Genomic DNA, 19,779 nt, shown 5'->3' with positions numbered 1-19,779 from the left:
CCCTACACGGAAAGCCGATGTTACGAAACCATAACAGCAGCGTCGGACAGTATGGATTTCAAAATGACAAGCCCGGCAACGACAACAGATTAACGATTTGCGCATTTTCTCACGGAGCGTGCGCTCCCTGTACAGACCGAATGCTACTGAGCAGCTAGCCGATACCTTGTCCCAATATAAGGCTGATGTAACAGCGTTGCAAGGGATGCGATGGACAGGGACCGGTTTCCTAGACAAGAGCGGCTACACCAGATGTTATAGCGGCAATATAGACTCGGACCACTATCTCGTTGGCATAGTGCTCCGAGCTCGAATTACGACACCACCTACAATCCCCTCTAACAATCAGGTGAGAGTGAATACTGAAGCCATCCACAACACACCCCTCCACAACACCTATAAGGGCGAGATGAATGCCGCAATAACCGCGGTCAACAAAGATCCTGGAGATGAAGCACCAACAAATGACCTTCACAACTACCTGAAGAACGTTATTTTGGATGCATATTGCCGTCTTTGGAGCAGGAGCTACTGGGATTTGGTGATAAGCCTTGGTTAAGTCCAAGGTCGAAAAGATGCGGCAATTCGCGAGGTGATGCGCAAAGTCGTGGATGAGTGGAATTGGATATCGGTCAGGAACAGTCTGTGCATTTAGCCTTCTGTAATCCCCACATGGGCGCCATTCGCCGTTTGGCTTAGGGACCATATGCAGTGGGGAAGACCAACAGCTGTTTGAGGGCCTGCAGATACCCTGTTGAACGAGTTGTTCAAACTCTTTCCGTGCAATAGCCAGTTTCTGGGATGGTAAAGGACGCACCTTCGAGAAGATCGGGGAACCAGTAGTGTTAAAGTGGTGCTGCACATTATGCTTCACTGGTTTGGAGAGACTACACTTGGTAGTAATCTGGCTGAACTTTTGGAGAAGTGCCCGAACACGAGAGTCGGTAATGTCTTCTAAAAGAACGGAAAGATTATTGCCTGGGTGAGATACCATTTGTCCCGACGAATTAAGGTTGTTCAATAGTTATGTTTACAGGTGAGGGTCCAGCCTCTCTTTCTTCACTTTGGATACTGATAGTACTAGGGCTTTGTGCTCTTCGGGGTCACCAATTTAACTTTAATATTAATTTCTTTGCAAACCACACTTTTAGGTACACCGGAACATAGACTGGGTTTTTACAATCAATACTCGATAGATTTAACCATTAAACTTTATTAAATAATTTGTGTGACTGTGACTGTTTGCTCGTTAGAGGCAGAAAAGAACTCTCGCTTCATGTGTTTCTTTTCTGCCCCTAACTCATGGCACACTTTTCTCGCCGGTCCTCCACTCCCGTGGCGAGCTCCGCAAAGTGGATAGATCCGCGCCATCTATTCGTTCGCATTCGCAACATTCGAAATAAATTTCGAATGCTGCGAATCCTGCCGCGCCACATTATCATTGATCCGTATCACAAACATACTCGGCCCCAGCCGCAAGAAAAGCCGGAATGGTTGGTTCGACGATGAATGTAAGCTAACAACGGAACGGACGAATGCTGCATACCGAGTAATGTTGCATTCTCAAAGAACGCGGACACGCGCAGAGACGTACCAACAACTCCGTCGAGCGGAGACGCAACTTCACAGACGGAAAAAGGAAACCTGGGAGAACCAACAGGTCTATGAACTCGAAAAGTAAAGGGAGCAACCGCACCAGGCGCGCAAGTTTTACCAACAAGTCAGCAGGATGAAGCCTTATACACCTTGATGCTCAGCCTGCCCAGACAAAGAGGGAAATCTGATTTACAGCAAAATGGGCATATTGGAGCGATGGGTTGAGTACTTTGATGAGTTACTGAACAACTAGAACATCGGCGAGTTGGAGGTCCCGCCAACTGAAGACGACGGACAAATACTGCCAACACCAAGTTTAGGAGAAATAGTCCGTGCAATTCATCGGCTAAAAAATCATAAGTCGCCTGGGGCCGATGGAATTACAGCCGAATTGGTTAAATATGGAGGTGACCAGTTACACCAAGTGGTTCATCAACTTGTGCTCAAGGTATGGGACAGCGAATCAATGCCTGACGATTGGTAACGAGGCATTATCTGTCTCCTACATAAAAAGGGAGATATCACACAGTGCAGCAATTATAGAGATATCCCGTTGCTGAGTACCATCTATAAGATACTGTCGGACTATTTGCACCATTTTGTCATCGACTTTAAAGCCGCCTATGATAGCATAGCATAGGTAAAATTGTACACGGTCAAGAGAGAATTCGGTATCCCGACGAAATCAATAAGACTGACTAGGCTGACCTTGACCAATGTGCGAGGCCAGATAAAAGCAGCAGGGTCACTCTCAAGACCATTCGACATCAACAACGGTCTACGAGATTCGATAGAAGAATCCTCCGAAGAATTTTTCGCCCTCTACATGAGGATGGACGATTACATAGCCTACATAACGACGAAATCTATGACCGATACCATGACCGTCAGGTTGTGGATAAAATCCGGCTCAATAGGTTACGTATGGTATGGATGAGGATGATCCAGCGCGGAAAGTGTATAAGGGCAATATTTATGGTAGAAAAAGAAGACGAGGCAGACCCTGCCTAAGATGGAGCGATGGCATAGGCCAGGACGCCAGACAGCTTTTAGGGATATCGAATTGGTGGACCTCGGTGTAAAACCGGGATGTCTGAAGTTCCTTATTAAGGCAAGCCTAGACCGGATTCCGGTTGTTGCGCCATTAATGGTGATGATGAGCTTTAGATAGTACCTAGAGAATGCGTGTCAAAAGGAAGCTAGTGGCCCCGCAGCCCTTCCAAATTGGTTCCGGATGTGGGCTGGCCGAAACACTGTCGCCAATTGCTTCCAGCCAGAGTGGTACGATCCATTATAATTTACGCGTCACTTGAGTGGACGGAGTCGCTTGCAAACTCTTGGGAGAAAGAAGCAGGCAAATTCGATTTACCGTCTGATGGCTTTGAGGAATTGCATCGTATTTAGAACTACATCAGATGAGGCAGTACTGGTGGTGGCGAGCATGATCTCAGTCGATATGGAGAGGCAAGCAGAAGTGCGGCAAGGTCAGAATCGTACGATTTCTGGAAACGCAGCTGTGATGAGTCTTCGCAGGGTAGGTGGACCACATAAATTTAACTGTATTTAGTAATTGCAAGTTTTTTGGAAACAGCTTTTTGCCTTTCTCTGTGCAAGGTGCAGCGTCGGGAATGGAGTCTACAATACAATTAATTTTCTTCCTCCACACAAGAAGGAATCAAGTTCTTCCTGAAATACTAGTGTATGGCTTTCTTTTCTTTCCCTTTAAGTGTGTGGATCCTGTGTGCCAACTACTCTAAATTGGATTACATTTGCTTCACATACACAAACTAGGGTGCAGGAGACCTTTATGATATGATAACAACAGAAGACAGGAAAGTTAAGAAGTGACCAATTAGACGATTAAGGATAAAACAATTACAAATACTTACAACTGGAAGTGTTTCAAGTAGAAATTCAACAGCCTTCTCTAAATTATTATCGCATTCATTTAGTGCACAGCATACTTCCTCTTCGGATCGCTGAGTCATTTCAATTAATGTTTGAACTTTTTCACGCATTTCTGGATCTTCAGATCCGCTGCTGATGTCCGTTATTTGAGCAATACGAATCTGTTCTGCTGTAGGCTGTAAAGATAAATAAAAAACCTCAAATCAACCTCAATTCCATATGATCGTGTATTTCGTTATATACTTTTGGCTGTGTCTTCTCTTTTTCTGGTTTAGATACATCTGATTTTTTATTACTGACAGTCGTATCTCCACCGCCACCACCTCCACTGTTCACATTTGATTTCTTCTGATTGCGACCTCCGCCGCCTGTCCGATTTTGTGTGCTCATGGCTATATACACTGTATTTACAAATTAGCTAAAAAATACAAAATCATTTGATAAGTAAAATTGGATCTTAACGAAAACAAAAAGAAAAAAGAAGTTTAAGGTTGACGGTGTAAAAGTGAACGAAATTCTGAGTATTTCTATATTTTATAAAATTTCTCCCAGACAAAATTTCGTTGTATTTAAAGGCAAACAGCTGGTTTTTGAAGCGTAGATTTTGAAAATGTCGTTCGAAGTTTGATAGCTGCATAAGTTTTTACGTGGGCAAAGTAGCATTTGAATTCGCAGTGTTTCAAAACATATCTCTGATCGTCGGAATCAAAACACATTTCCTGATGATCACTACCGTTCGATATATTGCGCTCGGAATATTTTCCAAATCGCAGAGAATTGTTTACAGCATTGCTCAGATTGTGTGGCATATACTCAAGTCAATTGTGGCATCCGCGGTAGTCCATATTGCGATAAAATCGTTTTCATGTTCGTTTGTTTATAAATTCCCAGATCGTTGACGCATTTCTAACAATGCTGAATAAATTATCAAACCACCCTCGATCTCTATTTTCCCCAGTACCAGAAAATTCACGAATAAAAACAATACAATATAATATTTTTGCGGTTATTGTTAAGCGCGCCAGACTACCACGTGCAAACATCGAATTCTAGCAAAGCGCTTGCGTCAGTTTGGATTCCGCGTGATCACAACACATTGGGACGCAAATAAGCCACTTGGGAAAACCGTAGAGCCAATAAACTCTATGAAATGAAAACAAGTGCATTCACAGTAAAGATCAGCCTTTTCTCTCTGGAGGCATTTAGATATCATTCGAGATGACATTTTTATTAGAAACGATAATGTCGTTGGATTATTTTCAATCGAAGATACTGAACTAATTAGAGAGAGAAACAGCGGGAACAGCGGTAGAAAGTAACTATCCAAAAAGGTCCATAAGCAATAATACCATAATTCGTAGATTTTAATATTTGTTCAAGCGGGAATCGAGAAAGTCAAGGTAACATTTACTTCGTTCGGCTTAAATAGTACTTTTTTGCTATTAGGCCTACAAATAAGTTCTGTCGGTTTTCACAATAGATGGCGTAGCTTGTTTTTTATTCAATTGATCCACATTTCCAAACATTCATCGGAAAGCTACTGTCAATAGGCACAAACGTCAGTATAAATTATTTAATTGAAGTGTAAACAACAATACTTTTTTCATCAACGAAAATGGCCAATTTTGTACCAAATAATGTGTTTTTGCGGGGAGTTCTACTTCATTATTTCAATATGAAGAAAAAAGCAACCGAAAGTCATCGCATTTTGGTGGAAGTTTATGGTGACCATGCTCTATCTGAGCGAACGTGTCAGAGGTGATTTGGACGGTTTATAAGTGACAATGTTGACTTGGGAGACGAAGAGCGCGCCGGACGATCAACCATTTTTTAAGATGAAGAATTAGAGGCATTGCTCGACCAAGATCCATCGCAAACGCAAGAAGAACTTGGAGTCACTCAGCAAGCCATATCCCACCGATTAAAAGCAATGGGAATGATCGGAAAGGTCGGAAATTGGGTTCCGTATGAACTGAAGCCAAGAGACGTCGAACGCCGTTTTTTCACGTGCGAACAACTGCTCCAACGACAAGAAAGGAAGGGTTTTCTGCATCGAATAGTTACTGACGATGAAAAGTGGATCCATTACGATAATCCTAAGCGTCGGGCAACGGGGATACACCGGCCATGCCTCATCATCGACGGCCAAAGCGAATATTCATGGTGAGAAGATCATGCTGCGTATATGGTGGGACCAGCTGGATGTGGTACACTATGAGCTGTTAAAACCGAACGAAACGGTCACGGGCAAACTCTACCGACGTCAAATGATGCGTTTGAGCCGCAAACTCAAGAAAAAACGGCCGCAATACCAGCAAAGGCATGATAAAGTTGTTTTGCAACATGACAATGCTCGTCCATATGTTGCACAGCCCGTTAAAACATATCTAGAAACGTTGAAATGGGATGTCCTACCCCACCCGCCGTACTCTCCCGACATTGCTCCTTCTTATTACTATTTGTTCCGGTCGATGTAGCATGCCCTGGCTGACTAGCACTTCTCCAATTACGACGAACTCAAAAAATGGCTCGATGAGTAGATAGCGGCCAAGCCGGCCAATTTTTGGCGCGATGGTATCTATGAATTGCCTGAAAGATGAAAGAAAGTTGTGGCTAGCGATGGGCAATACTTTGAACAATGAATGTATAACCAATTTTTCACAATAAAGCTTCAAATTTAAACAAAAAACCGACAGAACTTATTTGTAGGCCTTATAAATAGAATTTAGCTCTTACTAGCAATAGCAGCGCCAATCTAAAGCAACTGAATCCCCTCGGCGCGCCAAAGCACGATAAGAAGTACATGAGGCCAGAACCAGGATTTAATGTGAGTTCCTACCACAAAGCCCCGCCGTGACTAATTTCGCAATACTGGTTTATACTAAGTGCGAACTCAGCATTCATAACAGTGGATACGAAGTCTATCTAGCATCTCTGCCGCATGCTTGAGCCCACAAAGAGCTCTGCCCACGATATGGGCGCTACCACAACTACTATAAACCCCCATAAGGGGACAACCGGAAAAATGAAGCGGAAAGCACATTCCTCAGGAATACACCTGCAGCTTATGCTCTCAGCGCTTCGTGAAAAGCGCCAGTCCATAGAGTCTCTTATTGACTTAATTTGATCATCCTTCTCAAGTACGTGGGGACGGCACGATAAAAGGTACATAAAGGTCCCGCCCTGAGGGTTTAACGTAAGTGCCTGTCGTGTAGACATAGTCCTTTTCGGAAGCGGATTGATTTGGAGACCACAAACAGAGCCCCGCCACGACTAGCACAGCGGCACTGATTTATACTGAGTGCAGGCTCAACTTTCATACCAGTGGATGCGGGACCTATGAAATACTTCTGCCGCAACTAAGGGGTAGACAACTCAGTACAGCGCAACTCGACGCTTGAACCCACAAGGAGCTCTGTCCGCGGTATAGGAACAACGACCATGAAATTCCTACAAGGGGGCCAACCGCAAATAGATAAGAAGTACAGTTAAGTCCTTGAGAGTTTTACGTGAGCACCTGTCTGGAAGACTTAATCCCACGGTTTTCTTAGGACACGGATTGATTTTGTGACCACAATCAAAGCCCCGCTGAGACAAGCAACAATGGTACCAGTCTATACAAAGTGCATGGCTTAGCATTCTTACTGGTGGATGCAAGACCTACCTAAATCTCCACCGAACTAAGGAGTACGGCACCCGTGTTGAAACGCAACACCACGCCGAGACCCGAAGGTCTTTTCTCGCTTGAACATAACCACAACCACCATGAAACTCCCACTAGGGGGGCCAACCGCAAATAACCGAGCTGTACTCACAATGGGAGCTCACCCGAAGTATGAGAATCCAGGAGCTATCCCGGTTCCCATGGTACCAGTATACCCCTGGTAAGGTTTCGTGATCAATTTGCCCCTTCAGATGAATCCCCAGGCAGACTCGGGTCTGATCGCCCTGATAAGGCCTTTGGAGCATTCGCCTACTGTATCACGGCCGGCAAGCCAAAGTGAGTACAGCGTCTCCCGATGCCACCACTATGGAGGTTCTCCTCGGCCATTCGGTTTTGGTTTGGCCAACAGGGTTGCCACCCCGTCTTCCTCATCGCCACCTGTGAGCACCAGATAAGAAGTACACAATAAAGAGTGATTATTATCTCAGTCCAATTACCCTCCAAAGAACTGTTCGCCACAGAGATTTCACTTGTGAAATTTTTCAATGCTGCCTGTGCACTGAGTCAGATACATAATAGGGATCAAATGTAAACATCTTCGTTTTGCAGATGCAATCGCCGTCTTTAGTGGAAACCACAAAAAACCCACGATGTTGCGTCGAAAGTTTTAACATGCAGTCATTCCAAGACCAACATCAAGATTGTATCGAGCTAAAGTTTTCTCTGTGCCGACCCATTCGAACAGCACATGGAAAATTATCCCCGCGGTCAGTTAAAAGATCAAAGTTTTTTTCAAAACGCACCTTACGGATACCAATGGTCTGAGACAAGGTCAAGCGTACGAGCGAAATATTCGACAACAGGTTAATTAAATGGAAAAAGTGGCAGTGGATAGGTCACATATAGAGAACAAACTTTCATCCACAGCGGGCTCTGCCATGCTATAAGAATAGCCGACGAATGAGACTACTTAGCGCTGATCACTGGAGGTCTGCAAGCTTCTTGGGAAGGAACTGAAGCACATAATCGACAGTGAGGATGTGTGGACGTGGTGGATACGTCATCTCCCACATTATATGGCATTCAAAGAAGTCACAACCAGCTATTACAATAACAGAGGTCGATCGCGAACCGCAACTTAACAGCAAGCAGTTGGGGAAACCGGAAACTGTACCTTTCGAGTTTAAAAGATTTTGTTCTCTCAATAGATTATATCTGTTTGGGCATTTTTTTTTCAATTTAACCTAATAAGGCTTAAAATATACTAGAGCATCCCTAGATTCATAATCAAGCATTTGCGCAGAACAATAGACGAGGAATGCGAGTATCTCCAGAAATTCTGGAAAAAGCTGAAGTACATTTCAGTGAACCGTGTACGATGGTGTGGTTGACGCGCTATGCACCAAGGGGTGAATAGCAATCATTTAAACACCCACTTTCCAATATGGCAAAGAGACTAGGCCCAATATTACAACAACCAGAAAAAGCTGGAAGAGCAAAATATCGTCGTGGAATGGCAATTGTATGGCCTTGGGAAGAGTGAAATGAAGAAATTTCGAAAATTTATAACATTTTCAAACCTAAAATTCGTTTTTCTTAACACCATGATATCGGAATCGGCGAACAGTGGAACGCGAAGAGTTTTCAGCATGACGTGAAAATTTTACTGTAACTTCTTTACCTAATGAAATGCACACAATTTTCACAATTCCCAAAGATACGTTTTTTTTAATAAAAAATTTAAGTGAATTTTTTTTTTTACCGAAAATGTGAATTTATTAAATTTCGTCATTTTGCGAAAAAAAATTGATTTGATTCGTGTGCACGTCACTGGCTAAATTCATGGGATTTACAATTTTTTTTTTCCGCGGAAGACTGAAAAATTTTGTATAGTTTATACGATCCTAGAGCCGCCAATTTGTCAGAAATTATCAATAACAAAACTTTTTCTTGCCCCTGGGGAATTGCCGAATCGATTGGATTATAATTTAAAAATATACTCACAGGAAAATCTTGAAAAAAACCCTTTTTTGCGTTCCAAACACATATAACTCCATAAAATGTAGCAATTTCAAGCGCAGTTCAATTTTGACCTACTATCAATTTGCTCATTAGGATTTGTATGAAACTTTCCACTACTTTCATGTTACTCCGAAATTTAGTAGTCTTAAGATAAACTTAAGGAGGTTTCTGATAAGTTTCAAGAATTTGATAATAAACTAGGTTTGTTGGATTATATATCGGGATGGGATGTATTTTGAGCCTAGATTTCATTTTGGTGCATCATCATGATTTCTCTCAATTTTTCCGGTTGTGTAGTCTCCGAAAATGAATGGTGTTTGACCTTAAATTTTTGAATCTCTATATCCTTATTTTACGGCGAGTATTAGAACTTAGGTATGTCCGTAAAAGTACTAATTGAGAAATTTCATTTGTTAGCTCATGCGGTGTCATTTGGAGAAGAAAATTACACCTTTTACATAGATAGGGAACCCCTTTAAAGTCTACACAAACTCATGCATCTTACTATACAGAGTATTTTATGACTTCAAATTCTTGGTTACTAATTCATTTCATTACGATTTTTATCATGTTGCAATATAACCTCACGATATTTACTTTAATAAATACTTCGCGTTCGTTTGGGATAATATACCCTAAAATCATGTAATAACAACCGCCGTAGGTTACACATGAAGTGAGTTTGAAGATCTTGTTATTTTGGCCAGTGTCAGTGCTCGCATATATGATTGAAACTGTTTATTTTGAACTTATCGCATCGAGTTATCTAAATAACAAATTTTGATTCGAGCAGAGATAAAATAGAAATTTTAATCAATCGAATTCCAAGTAGTCTTAGATCGATAGTAGATAATTCTTCGTTTTTCAAAAAAATCCCTCCGTTTTCGAGATTTTCCGGAGAAACTTTAAGCTTTTCCTCCTTCACAAAAACTCTCAATCCAACGTCTTTCAATGCTCTTTGAACCTCCATTTAGTAATGGGGCTGGTTACAAGAACAGTAGCTTCTTTAATCCTGTTTAGCCTACCAGAAGCGAATAGCAATCTAAAAATACACAGCTGACGCACGAAATTTGGCGTATTTTTTTAAATTTCCGTTTTGGCGTAGAAATTTGAGACGGTTTATTGGGATTTAAATTATTTGGCCAACTCACAATGATTTTGTATTTCGGGTTGATTAATCTCCCTTGATACCAGAAATAACTTCCGACAGAAACTGAATTTTTATAAAGTTTTGTTACCGCAAGATCTTACAAATCGTCATTATAGCTCAAGGAATTTGTCTGCGAACTAAACGCCTCTCGGACGATAGTGATTTTTGAACTTTTAAGTTCTCCTGAGTATAGGAAGAAAAGGAGCAGATGGTTTTTTGCTTAAGATTGTCCCTACTAAAAACTACTATCTGCTCTTTTTATTCAGCACCAATTGTGCTTCCTCGAAATCTTTCTGAACCCACCTAATCAAAAAAGTATCCAGGATTTTTCAATGAGAAGAAATTCTACTTTTATCGATATTCATTTTATTCCCATAACAAAAATTTGCATTGCAAACAATACACAATACTCCAACGATTCCTGCAATCTTCAAACGCCGATCAAGGAATCGCCTTCGCTCATTCAGCGAATTTTTCTGTGTCGGCATAGAACGAAGACGTGGAGTCTTCGTCGAAATCATATTTTTAAGGTTTTGTGTTATCCTAATGTCGGATACGTATCAATTGAAACGTCTCGATTAGTACATTCATGATCAGATTTTAGATCGGACGTGAATTGTCAAATAAGGGAGCAAGGGGTCACAATCTGCAAATTTAAAATGAGACAGGACACCATTATCGGAAACTACCCAAACGAAAAATCTAAAAAAAAATTCAAATTATGAACCTATATGGAATCTAGGCCTTAAAATTTATTTCATTCCTACAGCCGCTTAAATAAACTTAATATGTTATTGTGTATGTATAGATGGGTGTATAAATTGCTCTGTATTTCAATAGCGAACTATGCGATCTATGAACGCGGTTGCCGTACAATGCCCCAACAAGAGGCACCGCCTTTACTAGGGAGGCCACCTTTCCACTCCATACCTGCCTATGGTATTTTTTTAAAAAGTTGACTGTTGCAAGGGGTCTAAAGAGAGGGACATTCCACTCTTCTCTTTTGAGGCACCACACATTTTTAAGGAAGTATGACCGCCACAATGCTTTAAGGGAGCATCCCGTGTGTCGGGTTGGAGAAATCGTTTTGTTTTGCATGAATTGTATCTATATATAGTGGATAATATGTGGGCAAAGGGATTTTCGGATATATCCAGTCGTTCAGAAATTACAGTGTTAAACAGGTAAGGAGTTTGCAGCCGCGGCTAGAGTACTCGATGAGAAAGAGCATTGAATCTTTTTTTACCTGTTAGCTTTTTACCTGAGCCTTATAAATTCGAACACAGGTATAAATTTAAAAAGATGGAAAACCAATCAATTGTCTAAACTTATTTGCTGTTTCGAATAAAAAGGATAATCCAGTCTAGAGTGAGCACTGAAAGGCTTTCAAGCTATACTCAGTTATATTTTGTTGTAAGTATTGTGCTGTCTGTGTGTTCAGTGATTTTTTTAAATGGATCCGTAGGAAGAGAGATCGCTTTAAAGTTCAACGTCATGCTCGCAATAAAAAACGAGTATTTCATGGGAATCGATACTTATCAGAGAAGAAAAAGGACTTCACATCAACATCAGCAAAGAAACTTTTAGCAAGCATGACCATGGATGCTCCGATTGCGACAAGTTTTGTATATTGGATTTTCCTGGAGTTTTCTCCAGTATTTCTGCAAATAATAAAATATACGTAGTAATAAAAAAGGAATGCGTAGGACGTGTTGAGAAAAGAATAGGTACGCGGCTTAGAAATGCAAAGAAGAATCACAAAGGCATTGGTGGAAAAGGGGCTGGAAAACTTACTGATAAGGTTATTAACGACCTCACTACATTTTTTGAGCTAGCTATTCATCGACACGCAAATTCGATAGAAGGAATGAAGCAAGAAATTTGGGCAACAATTGTTCAGCAGGCGAGGACAGTTGGTGTAAATGGCGCAAAGCGGAAGCTAAAGGAGAACTGGATAATTTCCACCACGAGGAAGGCACTTTTGACTGAAGAAGTTCAAACAGTCATCAAACCAATCTACGAAGATTTATCACGAGATGATCTCTTGAACAGATGTTTAGGAGCAGAGACACAGAATAACAAAGAGCCGTTAAATGCATTGATCTGGACTTTCGCTCCTGAACAACACCATTCTGGGTCCAAGGTCGTAGAAATAGTCACTTTTCTGGCTGCAATGATTTTCAATGAAGGATTCAATGGCATTTTCAAAATCCTAATGAGAATGGGATGTCGAAGTGGTCACATATGTCAGATTTATGTCGACCGCCGTAATGAAGCGCGAATTTGGCGGTCCGAACGACGATCGACTGACCTCGCTAAAAGAGCCAGAATTGAAACCAGAGAGCAACAATCGGCCTTACAAGACTTTTTTCAAGAAACGGAGGGTGCTCTCTATGGACTAGGTATAGCAGGTTAATGGTGAGTTAAAATTTTACTATTGATGATCACATTTAAATTTTCAAATGCGTTTTTCTCGAAACTGCATCTTGAAAATCGGCTGCCACCATAGCTCCAAATCTATCCAACCAAATGCTTTGGAATTTTCACGATTTCTTTAATACATATTTCTACGGTTCGCAAACTAGGATAACTTCAATCGGACGGGTCGTTTTTTTTATTCATAAAAAAAGCCGTAAAAAAACCACCAAAATCCAAAAAATTAAAATTTAAAAGCCCACCAAAAAAATATATTTTAATATTTTCTAATTATCCTAGTTTGCGGACCGTGGAATATTGTCCACATTAACATGCCGTTTAGTTTTTTTTCTCAGATGAACACAGCACCCTCCAGCGTGGCAGCAGAAAACAACTTTTTTTTGGGGATGGGTGCATAAATTGACACGTATTCCGAAAACTAGCTAAGATATCAAGCTGGAAAATTTACCACATATACTAGAGATATCAGTAAACATATGGTGAAAAAATCACGTTTCTATCTTTATCCAGTCCTCCAAAATAATTTTTCAAAAAAAGGCAAAAAAAACGGCCTTCACACGGGATGACCCCCTTAAATTCGACGTAGAATTATGTAACTCACTGTATGCGTGAGCGTTCACAGTTCCCATTTTTTCAACAAATTTTGTGTCAATCGCTACAACTGTCTCCAAAAAAGCTTGCATGGAACATACAGACAGTAAACCATTTTGAATAAGGTTTTGTCTTACACAAGAACTTAAAAAGGGTTGCACATCACCTCACTAATCATTTGATACCCAACATGCCTATATTCAGTGGGAAAAAAATTGCACCACCGTTTTGCATATATGAGAATTTGAATTTGATTGAAATTTTCAAGAACGATTTTTGGTAGTTTCGTTAGATTGCACCATAGAAATCATTTCCGTCATTAGTGAAAATAATTAGGGGAGCCTATTCCAATGTCAAAATAGTAGGCTTAGTGGGTACTTTGTTGCCATGGTAAACTTTAATTTGCAACCCCACCCACAGACTAGATGTATGCATCAGAAAGAATAAGGTCCCATCTTTCTAGGACCATTAAGATTTCGCAGCGCTATTTGTAGCGAGGCCTCGTTTCCCCTCCATACCTTCTCAATATTTTTTTTATAAAGTTGACTTTTGCAAGGGGTCACTTTCTTCCTCATGTCCTGCCTACCACTTCAACCTCCAAAAATGGGAGGCCTGGTGGCAAATTAAACTTTACCATGGTGACATCAAAATATGCTCACAAATGATCACTGCAATCGCAAGGAGCTCCCGTTTCTCTTCCTACACTGCTCCCAATCTCCAAGGTATGAGGATGAAATCTACCCCATTTTAAGGAACCATAAATTTTTAAGGAGGTATGGCCGCCACAATGCTTTAACGAAGCTAGAGATGAGGGACGTCCCTCTTTTCCTTGCATACCACCCCAGCTCCTTAGCCCTCGGCGGCAAAGCTGAAAATTCAAACTTAGCCATGATAATAAAAAAAAACTCAACTTTAGGACGCCATAGGTGTTTAAGGGAATTTACCGCACTGGTATTTATGAAGGGAGAATATTGGAGTGGAAATTGAGAAATCCTCTACCCGGGGATGAAGTCGAGAATTCAATGATGTAAATCAATATCAATTAATTTTGAAGGTGTGTAAAACAAAACCTTATTCAAATCGGTTTACTGTGTGTCACACACATTTTGCTCGGAAATTGTTGTAGCGATTGACACCAAATTTGGTGGAAAAGTGGGAAATGTGAACGCTCACGCATACATCATTCTAGGTCGAACTTACGGGGGTGGGGTCTCCAAATACGCAAAAGGGGGGCACATTTTTTTTCATCATGTATACATATAGTCATGTGGGGTATCAAATAACAGGTGTCGATTAATGTTAGGTTGGGGAAAAAGTAATGTCGTATTTTGTCAATAGATTGCGGCACTTAAACATATCTTGTGTTGTACTTATCACATCGAGTCATACTATACGGCGATTTGAAGACGACAACCTGGGCTACAGGTGTCTCTTTGACAATTTTATGATCGTACATTTCAGTCTCAAGTTATAGCGCGACAAAGATGGAGTCACCAAGGAAGATTCGTCATATTTTACATTTTTACTATCTGAGAGGTAAAAATGCAACAAAAGCGGCCAAACAAATTTGTGAAGTTTATGGGTCCGATACTGTAACGATTCGCACAGCACAGCGTTGGTTCGGTCGATTTCGTCCTGATGTAGTGAATGTCGAAGATACACCCCATACTGGTAGGCCTATCGTCGTAGAAACCGATAAAATCATCGAAAACATCCAAGTAGACCGGCATGTGAGCATTCGCTCGATTGGCCACGAACTGGGTAAGGACAATAAAACCGTTTGGAACCATTTGCAGAAGATTGGATTCCAAAAAAAAGCTGGATGTTTGTGTGCCACACGAGCTGACGCAAAAAAATCTCTTGGACCGAATCAACGCCTACGATGCACTGATAAAACGGAACGAATTCCACCCATTTTTGGAGCGGATGGTGACTGGTGATGAAAAGTGGATCACGTACGAAAATCTCAAGCGAAACAGATCGTGATCGAAACGCGGCGGGCTGGCCCAAACCATCGCCAAGCCCGGATTGACGGCCAGGAAGGTTTTGCTGTGTTTTTGGTGGGATTGGAAGGGAGCCATCCACTTTGAGCTGCTCAACTATGGCTAGACCCTCAATTCGGTCCTCTACTGTGAGAAACTCGACCGTTTGAAGCAGGCGATTGACCAGAAGCGGCCAGGATTTGTCAATAGGAATGGTGTTCTGTTCCACCAGGACAACGCTCGGCCTCACACGTCTTTGATTGCCCCCCAGAAGCTACGGGAGCTCGGATGGGATGTCCTATCGTACCCACCGTACAGTTCGGACCTGGCACCAAGTGATTACCATCTTTTCCGGTCCATGCAAAACCCTCTTGATGTTACTAAGTTTGCCTCAAAAGAGGCTTGCGAAAACTGGCTGTCTGAATTCTTTGCAAATGAGGAGGGGTTTTATAAGAGGGGGATAATGGATTTGCCTTCGCAATCGCAACGATTTGACTTAAATCGGATAAATCTAAGTATGTTAAATAAAGCGTTAAAATTCGATCAAAAATATTTCTTTTTCCCCAACCCAATACATTGCGATGCCGGTATTAGTTTTGACATCTATTCGAAAAGCGGGGAGTGTGGGTGTTTCACGGTCGACGTTGACGTTTCTGTGCAAATCCATGATTTTGATTGTCAATATCACCTGTAAGTGGATATTCTCGCATAATATATTACGTGCTAGAATCTAATGGGGCAAATGCCGACCCAAATATTTTTATATAAGAAATACACAAAACCTTCCATACCTGAAGCGTCCCCCTTCCAGTTTCCCCGACTTATTTTACGTAGGCTATACTGAACTCTCCCTAAATTTAGGATAAATTTTCAATTTCAAACCTACTTTTCACCTACAAACACTTGACCGAAATCCAATGAGAAAATTTCCACCAAACTTACGTGATTGATTGCAAAATCGCGGAAATTACATTTGATTTTCTCTAGCTCAAATCCAACCTCAAATCTAATCTTGAGAAAACCCCAAAAATGTATTTCGATCGCACTCAAGCCCAACCAGCATCGAAAAACCAGATCCACTAACGGCGAAGCAACCAGAAAACCAGGTTACCTCAATTCCATGAATCATGCTTTGTTTTTATTGTGCCGAATGTGAAATGTGTGGATGTTGCGCGAACCAGTTGATGGAAGAAATCAAAGCGCACGATTTTGCGATCACGGCCAAGCGATCAAGTGTGAGCAAATGCACACGAAATGTAAACAAATATCGGATCCATGGCAAGTTCAAAGTTCAGGCGTGGAATTAAATACGATCGTGTTTGTGCATTTAATCAACAATAAACCATGGCACAAGGCGAATAGCGTGTTTCGCATCGTAAAATCCATGCGAGCGCACAACTCCAGCGTGATTCCGGCGAGAGCGTGGCCCCGTGAGAGTTCACAACTCACAAGTAAAACTCGACGCTTTCCATCTGTGGGTGCCGTGCCATCCAGACTTTGTTTTGAATTAACAGAAACGATAAAGCCGCACTAAAAACGGCGTGCGTTGTCCCAAGCGGTTCCATTTAATGCATTTTTTGCGACATTTCCGTTTATGGGTCGTCCACACCTCGGAGCTCCACGCCGCTTCCATTTATCGCGTTCTCCTCAATCAGTCACTCTCATTGACACATTTCGGACGTCCATCGACACATCCGACGGCTGCATTCGAAATGGAAAAAAATAGCCCCAAAAGAAAACATTCGTCACGTTCGTTTCACTCCGTCGAGTGTTCTCGGGCGAATTCGACACTTCTCGCCGTGGCCGTCATGTTGGCGAACCTGCAAGAGGCAGTCGGCTTTTCGCACAAAGGAACCACCGCCGACATCGGCCGCTGAGTCCATGGACACCGGAAATTTTCCACTCTGGTCGGCCCCCAAACCCATTCTCGCTTTCCACCATCACTTTCCACACTTCCATCCATCCCCACTCCTCAGTTTTCACCGTGACGTTTCGCTTCCGTGAACGTCGTCGCGCGCACCCCATCACATTTTTGTACGCGGCACACCGCCGGCCCGCTACAGGGAGCCTCCGGGTCGGCACATGCAAGTTGCCGGCGTTCAGCTCTTCATTTCCCACTGCCTCCATGCACTTGCTTTCTGCTCGAGCAACATCGATAACGCTGACCCAGTGGCTGTCACACGACTCCGCCGTGACTCCATTCACGGGATGGACGGCCGCCGACGCCATTGCTCCATCCCGATTCACTTTTCTTTGACAGCCGTCAGCGCTCAAGCGAGTCATGATTCACATTCCACTTGCTTTGCCGGCCGCTCAGTCCAATGGCAAGTCCGCCACTTCCTCCCTCCGGCTGCACCCTTGAATCCATTGCATGCCGCCGCCACCACCCGTCGCTTTTTCCAAATCCAAAACCATTCCAAAGCGCAACAATATGCCAGACACAACGGTAAACCTGCGCCCGTTCCGGGCCAACACAAAAAACCCACTGCTCGCCGTCAGTGCCGCGCCACTTCACGATAATTTCCAATCAGATCGCTTCAAGCCTCCACGATTTTTCATGTCACTTTGCCCGAACGAACGCTTCTCCCCCGCAGCTTTTCATTTCGCTCAATTTTCTAAAATCTACCACTGCAAATCACTGTCACTGTCCCATTCACTGAACACTCGTAAACTTCTTTTACACCGTGAACTAAATGCAAGCAAGAACTCTACGTGAGGAAAATTTTCTTTTTCTTTTTGACGAACGAGGGCCGCCACACAACCGTACCTGCTGCAAATGCGCTGCGAGAAACGCACTTCATATGAATGCGGCCATCGCTTCTTGTCGCCGCTAGGTTGGTGGCACTGCACAAATGGCCATTTCAAACGGCGACAAGCTCATGTCAATGAGCAATTGGAACCGCTGAATTGAAGGATCTGCTTTGAATAAAATTAGATTATCGATTTTAATTAAAGAAAATTTTTTAAATCGTTTTTTTACTTGTTTATTGAATTGAGAAAGACTCCAGTTTCCGACAAACAATTCGGATTTCGTAAGGCGAAATCAACTGTCGACGCAATCAGCATGGTGACTGGTTTGGCTCAGGTTGCAACACAAGAAGGAAAATGCTGCACAGTAATAACCCTCGACGTAAAAAATGCGTCCAATAGCGCAAAATGGAGGCACTCCACAAGCAACAGGCCCCGAAGTACATTGTATGCATTGTTGTCGAGTTTCACCTTGGGAGAAAACTTTACTACAACTCGGACTATGGACTAAAAATATTCCCGACATCTTGCGGAGTGCCACAGGGTTCTGTCCTAGGTTCCTTGCTGTGGCTAGTTATGTATGATGGAGTGTTGACGCCACGCCTTCCGGACAACGTGGTAACTATTGGTTCGCCGATGATATCGGAATAATAGTGGTTGCAAAGCACTAAGACGATATGGGAGATCAATTCTGGTTGAGAAATTCCAGCCTTACACTTGCTGAACATAAAGCAGAAGTAGCTCTCATTAGCAAGAGAAGAAAGAACACAAATATCAAAATCAAAGTTGGCAAACAAACAATTTACTCTCAACCATCGCTCAAATACTTGGGAGTAATTATTGACACAAGACTCATGTTTGGAAGAAGTAACGAATGTTAATCCGGCCCGTGAAACTCCTGATTTTCCTTAGCAAATCTCGGCTGACTAGGCTGACCCTGACCAATGTGCGAGGCCAGATAAAAGCAGCAGGATCACTCTCAAGACCATTCGACATCAAAAACGGTCTACGACAAGGGGATGCCCTATCATGCGTCCTCTTTAATCTGGCCCTCGCGAAAGTGATCCGTGATGCTGAGGTAAACGCAAGAGGTACGATCCTCTTTAAGTCCACCCAACTACTGGCCTATGCTGACGATATCGACATCATGGGAAGAACCACCCGAGACGTACAAACTGCCTTCATCCAGATCGAGCAGGCATTAATGGACGCGAGATCTTGGGCTGCACATCAATGCAGGCAAGACAAAATATATGGTGGCAACGTCAGCACCTAAAACCAATCAACCAACATCAAACCGCACTGGTCAAACGGGGAGAATACAACTTTGAGACCGTTGATAATTTCTCCTGTCTAGGGTCGAAAATCACAACCGATAACAGCTACGATGATGAAATCCGCGCACGGTTGTTGACAGCCAGCAGAGCATATTTCAGCTTACAAAAACTGTTCCGCTCGAAACGTCTCACCATAGGGTCAAAGCTCTTACTGTACAAGACTATGATCTTGCCAGTCCTCATGTGTTCCTCGGACACTTGGGTTCTTAGTAAGAAAAATTGCGAACTCTTGGCCGCGTTCGAGAGAAGAATTTTTGGCCCCCTACATGAGGATGGACGATTCCGTAGCCTACACAATGACGAAATCTATGAGCGATACCAACTGTAGCTGTTATCAACTGAAGA

At 42.4% G+C, this 19,779-nt stretch overlaps 1 protein-coding gene across 8 annotated transcripts in view; it reads right to left on the bottom strand.

Moving 5' to 3' along the window:
- Positions 1-18,192, bottom strand: part of LOC119648250 (protein lingerer) — a 69,219-nt gene extending 51,027 nt beyond the window's left edge. For 7 of the 8 annotated variants that reach the window (XM_038050242.1, XM_038051693.1, XM_038052446.1 and 4 more), the window contains exons 1-3: positions 18,117-18,192; positions 3,748-3,922; positions 3,486-3,680 (exon numbers count right to left, since the gene is read on the bottom strand). In XM_038050242.1, the coding sequence (XP_037906170.1) occupies positions 3,486-3,680; positions 3,748-3,894 (342 nt within the window). In that variant the 5' untranslated portion in view covers positions 3,895-3,922; positions 18,117-18,192. Of the gene's footprint in view, positions 1-3,485; positions 3,681-3,747; positions 3,923-18,061 lie in introns of all 8 variants that reach the window. The other variant, XM_038050949.1, reaches the window with a different exon arrangement.
- Positions 18,193-19,779: the final 1,587 nt, after the last annotated feature.

The sequence above is a fragment of the Hermetia illucens genome, chromosome 1 (genome assembly GCF_905115235.1).
Source record: "Hermetia illucens chromosome 1, iHerIll2.2.curated.20191125, whole genome shotgun sequence".
Classification (NCBI taxonomy): Eukaryota; Metazoa; Arthropoda; class Insecta; order Diptera; family Stratiomyidae; genus Hermetia; species Hermetia illucens.
The sequence above is the reverse complement of the archived record's forward strand: the minus strand, read 5'-3'. Positions and strand labels throughout refer to the sequence as shown.